General features: G+C 41.1%; 1 protein-coding gene and 1 pseudogene across 1 annotated transcript in view; one reads left to right on the top strand and one right to left on the bottom strand.

Moving 5' to 3' along the window:
- CPLANE1 (ciliogenesis and planar polarity effector complex subunit 1) overlaps window positions 1-12,647 on the top strand; it is a 115,822-nt gene that overhangs the window by 37,943 nt on the left and 65,232 nt on the right. The window contains exons 21-25 of the mRNA XM_055144743.1: window positions 2,116-2,254; window positions 3,110-3,219; window positions 3,379-3,537; window positions 3,647-3,755; window positions 7,663-7,966. Of these exons, the coding sequence (XP_055000718.1) occupies window positions 2,116-2,254; window positions 3,110-3,219; window positions 3,379-3,537; window positions 3,647-3,755; window positions 7,663-7,966 (821 nt within the window). The remainder of the gene's footprint in view (window positions 1-2,115; window positions 2,255-3,109; window positions 3,220-3,378; window positions 3,538-3,646; window positions 3,756-7,662; window positions 7,967-12,647) is intronic.
- Window positions 5,031-5,179, bottom strand: LOC129400904 (small nucleolar RNA SNORA70; annotated as a pseudogene).

Below are 12,647 nucleotides of genomic sequence, written 5' to 3'. Positions count from 1 at the left end.
TTCTGTACTGGTGCTTTCTTGGAAAGGAGGGGAGTAGGGGCAGTGCAAGGGGCTGAACCCAGGGCCTCTCATGCAAGGCTAGTGCTCTGTTGCTGAGCCACAATATTCTGGATTAGTTTGATCCTTTTAAAAATTTTATTGAGGGGGCTGGAGTGATAGTACAGCAGGTAGGGCATTTGCCTTGCACGCCGCCGACCCGGGTTCAATTCCCAGCATCCCATGCACCATCAGGAGTAATTCCTGAATGCATGAGCCAGGAGTAACCCCTGTGTAATGTTGGGTGACCCCAAAAAAAAGCCAAAAAATTTTTTTTATTCAAATTTTTTTTCAGTTTTCATTCAGTTTTACTTAAAATTTTCTGCATATTGGTAATTTTAATTATTGATAATAATTAATAATATTCAGTTTAATAATATTTGGGTTCAAATTTTCTTAGAAATGGATTTTTCATGAGTGGAGTTGTGTATTTCCCCATTGTCTTGTGTCTGTCTCACTTTTAGGTAGATCAGTGAGTTTGAGTCATGTCTCAGACATATCACATTGTTGATACACATCAGCTTTTTCTTTTTTTTTTTGATATCTATAATAGCTTTTTTTTTCTTTTTTAAATTTATTTCTTTTTTTTCATTAGTGAATCACTGTGAGACAAAGTTACAGACTTACAGGTTTTCATGATTACGTTTTAGTCATACAATGATCAAGTACCCATCCCTCCACCAGTGCCCAGTTTCTACCACCAATGGTCCCAGCATCCCTCCCACCACCCCCACCCTATCCTCTTCACCCCATCCTGCCTCTGTGGCAGGGCATTCCCATTTGCTCGCTCTCTCTTTTTGGGTGTTGTGGTTTTCTACAGAGGTATTAAGTAGGCATCATGTTCAGTCTATAGTCTATTTTCAGCCCATATCTCCCATCCCTAGTGGACTGGCCTAGCACCCTTTGCTTGGTGATCCCTTCTCTATCAGAGCTGCTTCTTTACCTAGCATGTGAGGTCAACTTCCAAGCTGTGGAGTACTCCTCTTGGTACTTATCTCTACTATTCTTGGGTGTTAGTCTCCCATTATGTTACTTTATATTCCACAAATGAATGCAATATTTCTATGTCTGTCTCTCTCTTTCTGACTCATTTCACTTAACATGATACTTTCCATGTTGATCCACCTCTATGCAAATTTCATGATTTCATCTTTTCTAACAGCTGCATAGTATTCCATTGAATACATCAGCTTTTGCCCCATTTACTGGTAGCCATTGCTGGAGTCATTATTTTATTAGGGATTACCAAATGGTAGCTTTCTGATTCTATCACTTAGAGATAATTTTAAAAGTTATTTATATAGATAAAAATGATTTTGTTAATTTTTAATTTACCCTTTGGTATTGTACATAGTTTTATTATGGATGAGTGTTGGATGCTCAAACTTCTGCTTTTTGGCGGTACAAACCTAACAATGCTCAGGGGTTACTCCTGGCTCTGCACTTAGGAATTATTCCTGGCATTTCTTGGGAGACTATCTGGGATGCCCATATTGAACCCTGGTTGGTTGTGTGCAAGACAAACGCCCTACCTGCTGTACTAATCACTGCAGCTCTTAAAGTTCTTTGATCTTTTGTGTCTGAGGAAAGTCAGAGATAAATTGCATTAACTTCTTTTAATACAGACAAAACTAAATGACAAAGACAATTGACTTTTCTTTTTTTTGGGTCACACTGGCGATGCTCAGGGGTTACTCCTGGCTCTGCACTCAGGAATTACTCCTCCCGGTGCTCGGCGGACGATATGGGATGCTGGGAATCGAACCCAGGTCGGCCGTGTGTAAAGCAAACACCCTATCTGCTGTGCTATCACTCCAGCCCCCACAAAGAGAATAGTTTGATTTAAATTTTGGTCTGGAGAATTGCCCTACATAAATTTGTTGAATTAAATTTAGGATATAAGTTTCTGGAATTTTAGCTGATTTTAGGGGTATTTAAATAACGTAGAATAAAACCCACGCTGTTTTTCATTCTCTGTGGTTTGTCTTACCAGTCTTTTTTGTTGCTTTATAGTTTCCTTAAATAATGATTTATACAATCGATACTATGTTAACACATTTTCTCATTCTTTACTTTCAGATTAGAATGAAAGGGTCTCTTCCTTCCTTGAATCCTTTCCCTCAGTCCTTACTTAATTACTGTAAAGAAGGTGTGTTATTCTTTCGACCTGGAGCAACTGGAGACCACAAACTTGATGAAGTTTCCATTAAAGCAATAGGTTTGTTACCTGAACTGCTTGCTTAGAAATTAGGCCTAGCTATAAATAATCGTATGTTTTGTATTTGATTTGGGAAGCTTATTTTTCAAAGTATAGTATTATGGTATTTTACTTTGTATGTAATGTAAATACCGTATATTATGTATTAAACTAAGCATTTATTATATAAACGAGTTGTGGCAATTAAGATATTATTGTCATTTAAGTTAGAAAATTTTTGTTTTGTTTTGTGGCCACACCTAGCAGTGCTCAGGGCTTACTGCTTGTTCTGCACTCAGGGATCACTCCTGGTGAGCTTGGGGGACCATATGGGGTGCCAGGGATCAAACCCAAGTTGGCTGAGTGCAAGGCAAGAGCCCTACTTTTGTACCTTACCTTCTGTATTACCTCTCTGGCCTGAACCATTCATTATTACTTATCAATTTTGTTTTCTTCCTTGTTAACTTACTACACACAGTTTTGTCCCTCTAATCCCACCCCAGCACTGTATGTATCCCTATTGGCTATCAGGCACTGCTGGTTATGGCCCTTATTAAAAAAAAAGAGAAAAGTGATAGTACCAAACTTAGGGTCTCACACATGCAAGTCAAGTGCTCTACTACTAAACTATATTCTAAACCCCCAAGAAGAATAAATTATTTACCATATAAATATTTTTTAATATTTTATATAACTGACTTGCATGAGATATTCCAGAATAAAATGATAAAAATTCTTCTGGAAGGATGCCCATAATTTATCTAAGTTGTTTACAGCAAATATTTTTTAAAGACAATCCAGCAGAAGCAAACTTGTTAAAATTGTAATATATGTAATACTCAAACTTTTTTTTTTGTAATTGTATTCTTGATTTAGTTTGCTTCAGAGAACTCTGTGCTTTGTGTTGGATGCTGCATATCCGTGATAAGTTATCCTACAGTTGCAGACAATATCAGAAAGCAAGAGAAAATGTGGAGGAGAAAAAGGTATTTACTTGTACAACAATAAGAAAAATGCGTAAGCATTATTTGGAAAATGAATGCTTGATTGAAGATTTAACTGTTTGTAACAAAACATTCTTCTGAGCTTATTCTCATCTACCCAAGAAAAGTAATGAGGAAATCAACCTTTCAATATCCATTTAGGACACTGAAGTGGAGTTTGATTCTTGCCTGGTTGAGCACTGTCTCAGTGCAGTGGAATGGGCTTATCGAATGCTTCCCTTCTCTCGATTTTCTAATATTGAGGAACTTATTCAGGATCTAATTTTGAGCCTTATCGGAGAATTACCACCCATCAGAAAGGTAATATGAATGTCAGTGAAAATAAACTGAATCAGAGACTCTAAAAGGCTTTAATTTTAATTTAATTAAGCATAATATTTCTCATTAAACTTTTTTTTTTTCCTTGAAGGTAGCAGAAATTTTTGTGAAAGCGTTTCCCAATCCTGAGGACATAAGGGTTTCCTTAAGAGAGAAATACCACTCTCTCCTACAGAGACTGAGACACTGTGTTGTGAAAGGTACTGCGGGCCGTTCTGTAGATAGCCGGTAGATAACTTGCTGAAGATTCACATTTTGATTTTAAAAGCATTTCTTTTATTTATATCTTCATTTTTTTGGTTAGTTTTTGGCCACTCTGTGGGACTCAGGGCTTTCTCCTGTCTCTTAGGGATCTCAGTGTGCCAGGGTTCACTCCAGGCCTGACTCTGGGAAACATATGGGGTGCCGGGGATCAAATCCAGGCCAGCCACCCACAAGTGCCTTACCTGCTGTGCTATTTTATTTTCTAGTGTTTATATTTCATCCTGTCTGCTGTTCCTTGAAGATAGGTATATGAGAAGGCAAAAACTTCCTTCTGTTTCCCAGTACTTCTTATACTTCCCAGTTAGAAAAGCATTCCTCTGTTGCTGTGGATTCAGACAGCTGACCGCACTCTGGCTCTGTCAGCACAATATGATCAGATGCGGTTGTTGAGTTGGGTCAAACCTCATTTCCTTACCGATAAAATGAATAGATTCATACTTGGCAATGTATTTTGAAGGAGGATTAAATTAGATAAAAAATATAAATGAGTATATATATATATATATATATATATATATATATATATGAGTATCCTTAGTATAAGGCAGACTTTTGAACTCTAAAATTAGTATTCTGGGCTAGAGAGATAGCACAGTGGTTAGGGAGTATGCCTTGATCACAGCCGACTGGGTTCGATCTCTGGCATCCCATATGGTCCTCCCATGCCACCAGGAATAATTCCTGAGTCAGGAGTAACCCTTGAGCACTGCCAGTTGTGGCCCCAAAACCAAATAAAATAAAAATTAGTAATCTTTCTCTCTCTTTAGGGTGATTTATGCTTCTGTTTTGGGAACGGTAGGAAGAAAGTTTTGTTGGGGATGTAGGGGACCAGGCACTGAGGAGGGGTAGTTCCAAGGCTTTCAGGAATGCAGGCTCTCCCTGCCCTGACCCGTTGAGTGACCCCTAGGTAAGCATGTATTTGGCCCACAGTTAGGCACCTGGCATGAGCTGCTTTTCTGCCTCCGTGTCTTCAAGCTTATCATGTTAAACTTGGCAAATCCTCATTCTTGGAGATGTTGATTTTTCTGGTGGCCAGAGAACTTGAACTTGGCCTTGTATAGAGCCTCAGTTCTTTATAGAGCCTCCTGGTTCTATAGTTTGGTGTGAGGGACATGATGATTTGACCAATGTTGATCGAGGCCACTGTGCCCCGAGGCTTTCCGGAAGCACTCTCATACCTGTTTGGAACCTGAGATTGGAGAGAGCATGGGAGCAGTCTCAAGGGTCCCTTAGGGCAACTTCTGGGAGCAACAGGCGTCAAGGAAGGGATCAGGCAGATGAGATCAAGGAGGCGGTTGTTTGCAGCTGCTGCACATAGCTCCTCATGGGGAAAGAGCATAGTTGGCTGAATTGGTTATAGAGTATTCACTTAACTTTATTCTGTTAAGTTAAGATAACTTCCTTGTCTTGATACTAAAATAGTCATAGTATCATATATATTAAGTGTTTAATGACTTAGATATATTCAGTCATTGTCACTGTCATCCCATTGTTTATCGATTTACTCGAGCGGGCACCAGTAACGTCTCCATTACACACAGCCTTGAGATTTTACCACCCTCTCCTTACTCATCTTTCCCAACGATTGGAGGCTCTTTCAGGGTCAGGGGAATGAGACCTATCATTACTGTTTTTAGCATATTGAATACACCACGGGTAGCTTGCCAGGCTCTGCTGTGAGGGTGGGATACTCTCAGAAGCTTGCCGGGCTCTCTGAAAAGTATGTATATATCTTTTACTGTGTTTGGGACATGAATATGCCATGGAGAGCTTGCAAGGCTCTTCCGTGCTGGCAATAGACTCTTGGTAGCTTGTCAGGTTCTCCAAGAGGGAGAACAAGGCTATTAGATGCCGCGCAGCCGCTTTTCCAGGAGCTTGGTCTTATAGTCTCTGGATGTTGGCCATTGGTGGGATTACACAGCACTGGGGGCAGTTTGTGGGTGTGACTGCCAAGCTACTGGAAAATGGGGGGTTCTGGGTGAAGAAGGCCCAGTCCCAATCTGAGCAGGCTTGGAGATCTTCAGCCCAGGTCCTGCACACCTGGGTTCCTCTGCTGGTCCCTTCATGCATGAGGCTCATCTGAACATGTGGAGAGTGGCCTTGAGCATGGCTGTGGCTGGGTTCCGGAGGTCTTCAACTGTCAAGGCTCTGCTTGGGGCAGGGAGGGAAAGGGAAAGATATATTCACAATGTTGTGAAAATTTTATTTTCTTTTTTGGTTTTTGTTTTTTGACCTGTGCCCAGTAGTTCCAGGGATTGAATTTAGGGCTTCTGCGTGCAAAGTATGTGCTCTAGCCCTTTGACCTGGACTTATATGAAATATTTTAAAGAGTTCAACTTAGGGCTGGAGAGATAGTATAAGGCACTAGTCTTGCATGTGGCCTACCCCAGTTCAATTCCTAGGATCCCATATAGTCCCTCAGCAATGCCTGAGTAATCCCTAATCACAGAACTAGGAGTGACCCCTAAGCACCATCAGTAGTGACTTTTTTAGGACAGAGCCAAGAGTAAGCCCTGAATACTACCAGGAATGATCTTTCAGCACAGAACTAGGAGTAAGCTCTGAGCACTGCTGGGTATTGCCACCGCCTACCCCACCTCCTCCCCACAAAAAAGAGGGAAGAATTCAAATTCACCTCTTTCTTTAAACTGCAATTTGTATTTAATCCTACTTATGTTCTACTAATATTTAATTCTACTATGTTCCATATTTTTGTATTGTATCACTGTATCACTGTCATCCCATTGCTCATCGATTTGCTTGAGCGGGCACCAGTAATGTCTCCATTGTGAGATTTATTGGTACTGTTTTTGGCATGGAATGCACACAGGTAGCTTGCCAGGCTCTGCTGTGCGGGCAGGATAATCTCGATAGCCAGCCGGGCTCTCTAAGAGGGGCAGAGGAATAGAACCTGGGACAGCTGCATGCAAGGCAAGCACCCTACCCTCTGGCTGTTGCTCCAGCCCCATATTATTGTATTAATACACTTACATTTATGATTTATATTTTTCTCAAGACTTATTGATATCCTCCATAGTGTTTATGTATTAGTTAAATTTTTTTTTTTATAGTCTACCTTGAAACTTTTTCCTTAGTATATTCCCTATTACGGAAGTCAGAAGTGTGTTTCTCTTTAACTAAAATAATTACTTTCTCTTTTCTTATTAATCTGTGGGTATGAGAAAATATTAGTTATTGTTTTTGTAATTGTCCATCTACTATTTTGAATGAGACTTTTGAAGTCTGGGTTCTATGCCCTTGCCAACTTCCTAAATGAACCTCTTCTAGTTTTTTCTACTCTGTATTATAGAGCAATGTGACTCAGACTGTGGAATACCATCTTTAGTGCTGAAACAATCTGATAGGGAATGGGGACAGCCCTAGTAGCCTTAGGTGCAAATGAAGTGCCCTTCTGTCCATGCTGAATGATTATTTTTTTCCTGAAAAGGGTGCAGATACACCAAATAAAATTTGGAACTTCTATTATAGATCAATGTCTTAAAAAAAATTCTGAAGAAAATGGGTAGAGGGGGGTGAAGAGGATGAAGAGGTGGACTAGATGCCATTGATGAAGGGTCTTGTGCACTTGGCAGGGGTTGAGGTGAAGTAACCATGTACATTAAAACCTTAAACCTTAACATGATGATAAACACATGACCCTAACTATAATCATTTAAAATTGTAAAGTTAAGCTGAAAACAAATACTAAAGAAACCATGGTGATCTGTATGAATATGGAAGTAAAGCATGGTCATCAGTTTGATTTCCTATACCCAGGAGGAACTGGAATTGAGGTGGAACACGTTAATGAATCTCACGATCTTTTTGTTCTTTTCTTTCTAGGTCCCCAAACAGAGGAAATGATGTCTGTTGTCATGCATTCTATCCACAAAGTAAGGGTAAAAGCCCTAAAGCGTGTGCAGAGAAATATAGGTTCTTTTGAGATGAACATATGGGAACCAATTGAAGAGGAGAAGCCAGCAGAGGGTCCCAGTTTTGACAGGTTTTCCCTGGGGACTAGTTTAAGCAGGAGCACCCTCACGGAACTGGGGAATTCTATGGTTCACAGCGACGACGCAGACACAGCAGATACTTTATCTGAAGCTTTGCCAGTGGAAAACAAAAGCAGGATACATTCTTCTCAGAGGTACAGTTGAGATCTCTAATAAAGCATTTATTCACTTCCTTTGGAAGAAACTTATCAATATTTTCACACAATGAGCTGGTTTTTAGTCTAGGAACCTTCTGATTTGGCTGGATCAAAGGTACAGGGGTAAAAGCACTTACTTGTATTGTATGTGATCTATTCTGATTCAATCCTTGACTCTGCATATGGTCCCTTGAGCAACACCAGGAGACACTCTGAGCACAGAGCCAGGAGTAGTAGCCCCTGAGCATAGCCGGTCTGGCCCAGATGCCCTACCTCCCCCAAAAGAAAATGTAGACCAAATGAATTCAATAATATATCATCCTAGAGTTCACTGGAAGGCTTAAGGTTTTTTTTTTTTTTTTTTTTTTCTGTTTTTGGTCCATACCCACTTGTTCTCTCAAGGCTTACTCCTGGCTTTGTGAAGGATTGACCCAGGGTAGGACCACATGCAAAACAAGAGCCTTATCCCCCGAACTCTTTCTTTGCCCTCTGGAACACTTAATTATTTTAGTAAACTCTAGACTTTAATGATTTGGGATTTTCTTTTTTTTTTTTTTTTTTTGATTTGGGATTTTCAAGTTACTTATTTTATATTTCTAAGGGTTTTCCAGGGAGGGAAATTGTACATTTCTTTTTGAACTCTATCCATAAATTATTGAAACATCTTGTTTGTCATTTAGACCTCTGCTACACTGATTTACAGTTCTTTATCTGCAGTGCTATTTATATCCATCTCATGATTGAAAAATTTCCAGCCATAATTTGTTTAAACGCTTTCTATGAATATTGGAAATGGTGATGTTGTTTCAGCCAACAACTTAGCAGCAGAAGGTCGCTTATTGTACATTTCTATGCAACCATGTTGACTTCTGCAAGTTTTGTTTTGTTTTGTTTTGTCTTGCACTGCACCAGGCAGTACTTAGGATTTACTCCTGGCTTTTTTGCTCAGGGATTGATTACTCCTGATGTGGCCTGGGGACCCTGAGGGGTGCTGGGGATTGAACCTGGGTTGGCTGTAGACCAGACAAGTACCCTAACTGCTATACTATCTCTCCAGCCCCTGTCCTGGTTTTTAAATAGGAACCTTTTATTACTTTGCTTATTGAGGAAACTAAAGATCTGTTTTCTGTCCCCAAACTGAAACCAAACTAAATCAACAAAACCTGAAAAGATTTGAGGTGTACAGCTTCATATCTCTCCTTGCGTAGCAATCTTACTGTACCCATAAACGAAGTTCCTGTGCCATCACACTATAAGAAAGTTCTGTCTGTGTATTCTGTCCACACCACATCCCCTTTCCTCTGGCAACCTCCATGTTTTTCAGAGTCTAATGTATTTTTCCACTCTTCTCTTTCTTCTGCTGACACAGTGATGACCCAGGGTGGCATGCATGCTTGGTTGTGTTTGCACATCTGGGGGTGGTATTCCCCAGGGCTCTCACATCAGTATGCAGGGCTTGCGTATTCTCTGAGATGCTTGCCAGGGCTTGTATTCCTTCAGTTAGGGTGCTCACACAAGTGCTTGCTGGGCATTGCACTACCAGCTGTGGGACTTGTACATCTTTTCAGTTGTGTTACTCACATGCACACTTGGCTGTGAAGGCAACCAGAAATCACTCATCACATCCAGGGATGGCAAAGAGCAGAGCTGCCAGCATCACTCTCAGTGCCAGTGGGCTGCTCCAGGAAGCGGGCTTGCTGCCTCATGCTTGCAAGGCCGGTCCTTTAGCAACTGAACTACTTCCTGTCCACAGACAGTTATTTTTGTTGTATTTTACTAGTTTGTTTGCTTTGGTTGTATATATTCCACATGAGCCTGCTTAGCATAGGCACCTCAGTTCTATCCATGTTGTCTTAAAAGACGCAACTCCATCTTTTTAAACAATTGAGTGCTTTTGCATTGAGAGCATATGATATATCTTCTTTATCAAATATAGCATATCTTGCCTTCTTCTTTGCATTATTGATAGTCTCTGCTAAAATATCTTACTCCAGGTGTTCACTCTCCATCTATATCTGCCTCAATATTTTATACAAGTCTTTTTTTTTTTTTTTTCTTTTTGGGTCACACCCAGCGATGCTCAGGGGTTACTCCTGGCTTTGCACTCAGGAATTACTCCTGGCAGTGCTTGGGGGACCATATGGGATGCCGGGGATCGAACCCGGGTCGGCCGCGTGCAAGGCAAACGCCCTACCCGCTGTGCTATCGCTCCGGCCCCTCTTTTTTTTTTTTTTTTTTTTGCGTTTTGGGTCAAACCCAGCAATGCACAGGGGTTATTCCTGGCTTTGCACTCAGGAATTAGTCCTGGCGGTGTTCAGGGGATCATAAGGGATGCTGGGAATTGAACACAGGTCGGCCGCATGTAAGGCAAACGCCCTATCTGCTGTGCTATTGCTCAGCCCCCACAAGTCTTTTTTTTTTGGCCTTTTGGGTCATACCCAGTGATGCACAGGGATTACTCCTGGCTTTGCACTCAGGAATTATTTCTGGCAGTGCTCGGGGGATCATATGGAATGCTGGGAATCAAACCCAAATTGGCCATGTGTAAGGCAAATGCCCTACCTGCTGTACTATCGCTCGCTCCAACCACTACACAAGTCTTTTGTATGCATGATATATATGGATTCTATTTTTATAACCATTCACCACTTTGGTGAATTTAGACCATTTCCTTCTAGAGTGATTATTAATGTATGGGGCCTAATCACTGCCGTTTTATCTTTTGTTTTCTTGTTGTTTGTTTCTTTTTTTTTTTTGGAATTTCTTTTTCCCTGAGTTTTTTGTTTTTGTTTTTTGGGGGATATTAGGGAATCACACCTGGAAGTATTTAGTACTCACTCCCAGCTTAGTACTCAGGAATTGATTCTGGGAGTGTTTAGGGGACGGTTGTGGTTCCAGGGATTGGAATGAGGCCTCCTAAGTTGTAAGGTGTGTGTTCAGCTCTTGTGTAGTCTCCATGAGTTTCCTTTGCATGTTTATTTCTGGTGTTTTACTTTCTTCAGTTTTTCTTAAGTATCTTTGGTTCTGATTTTGTTTTGTGGTCATTTCAATCCATCCATCTGTATTAAGAAAGTATTTTTTGTGTGCCAGTATATACTCATTGTCTTTAGACTAAAGAGAGTCTGTCTGTTCTTTTCCCTGTAGATATTTTTTGTCTCTCTCTTTTTTTTTCCTTTTTCCTTTTTCCCATAGCACAACTCCTTTCAGTGCTTCTTGCAATAAGGAAAAACTCCACTAACTTTTTTTTATCTCGTAAAATCTTCATTACTGGGTCAGAAGCATAGTACAGGGGTAGGGTGCTTTCCTTGCATGCGGCCAACCTGGGTTTGATCCTTGGCATCTCATATGGTCCCCTGAACACCACCAGGAGTAATTTCTGAGTGCAGAGTCTGATGTAACCCCTGAGCATTACTGGATGTGGCCTGAAAACCATAAACAAACAAAAATAACCCCTTCATTTCCCATCCTATGGAGAATTATTTGGTGAATAATATAGTGAATAATAGTTTTTTGGGGTAGAGTATTGTAAAAAATAACAAACGCATGTGTGGAAGGGTGTGATAATGTGTGTGTTGTGGGGCCGGAGCGATAGCACAGCGGGTAGGGCGTTTGCCTTGCACGCGGCCGACCCGGGTTCGATCCTCGGCATCCCATATGGTCCCCCAAGCACCGCCAGGAGTAATTCCTGAGTGCAAAGCCAGGAGTAACCCCTGAGCATCACTGGGTGTGACCCAAAAAGCAAAAAAAAAAAAAAAATGTGTGTGTTGTGTTGTTTGTGGGCTCTCGGGTGGTGCGCTCTCTCTCTCTCTCTGTGTTTCTCTCTCTCTTGCCGCTCACATTCGGTGGGTGCTCTTGAGCCGCTGTGTATGGACCGGATTGGGATGGCTCCACCTTGTGCTCTGCTTCTGTGTGTGACACTGCTTTCTTCTCTCTGTCTCTCTATCTCTGTCTCTGTCTCTGTAGTCTCTCCGCTGGTCTCTTCCGACCTCTCTCTGTGTTTGTCGTCCCTTCTCTGGTCTCTTCTGAGACTCCTTGATTCTCTTTCTTTTTGTGCTCTGCTTCTGTGTCTTCTCCCCCATTTCTGTGTCTTCTCCCCCACTTCTGTATCTTCTCTCTCTGCATCTGTGACTTCCTTCTGCTTGTGTCTTCTCTCTTCTTCTCTTACACTCTTAGTTTATATAGCAATCACATAGGGTGGTGACACAAAGGAGGGTTGAACATTAACAAATCAAGGAAGAGGGGTAAGACCACTTCTCCAGAAGATTAACAAGATCTCATCTAAAGAGATAACTCCAGATTACTAGGAGATCTCAAGGGCAGGATCCCATCCAGGGTGTGTCACTTTCTTCTTTCCTCAGCTAGTAATCCACTTAAATAGTTATAGTAAATTTATTTCTAATATTTCTAGCAATGTCATTCTGTATGAGCACAGTAAGAGATATATCAGACTTAAAGTTTGGTTCTTCCTGAGGAAATCTCACTATATATTCCAGACCACAGTCCTCATACCAGGTTAGTCTTCCTAACCCCAGCAGGGTCCTAGTCTCGTCGTTACTTTTGGATCATGACAGCATTTGTCTATGACCATGCTCTCAACTTATAGTTGAGTATTGTGGTGCTTTGACCTGGCCCATTTTGATGTCAGGGTAGCTCACAGCTTGCCGTGAGTCCATTCCAT

This window comes from Sorex araneus, chromosome 1, assembly GCF_027595985.1.
Source record: "Sorex araneus isolate mSorAra2 chromosome 1, mSorAra2.pri, whole genome shotgun sequence".
In the NCBI taxonomy this organism is placed as follows: Eukaryota; Metazoa; Chordata; class Mammalia; order Eulipotyphla; family Soricidae; genus Sorex; species Sorex araneus.
The sequence above is the reverse complement of the archived record's forward strand: the minus strand, read 5'-3'. Positions and strand labels throughout refer to the sequence as shown.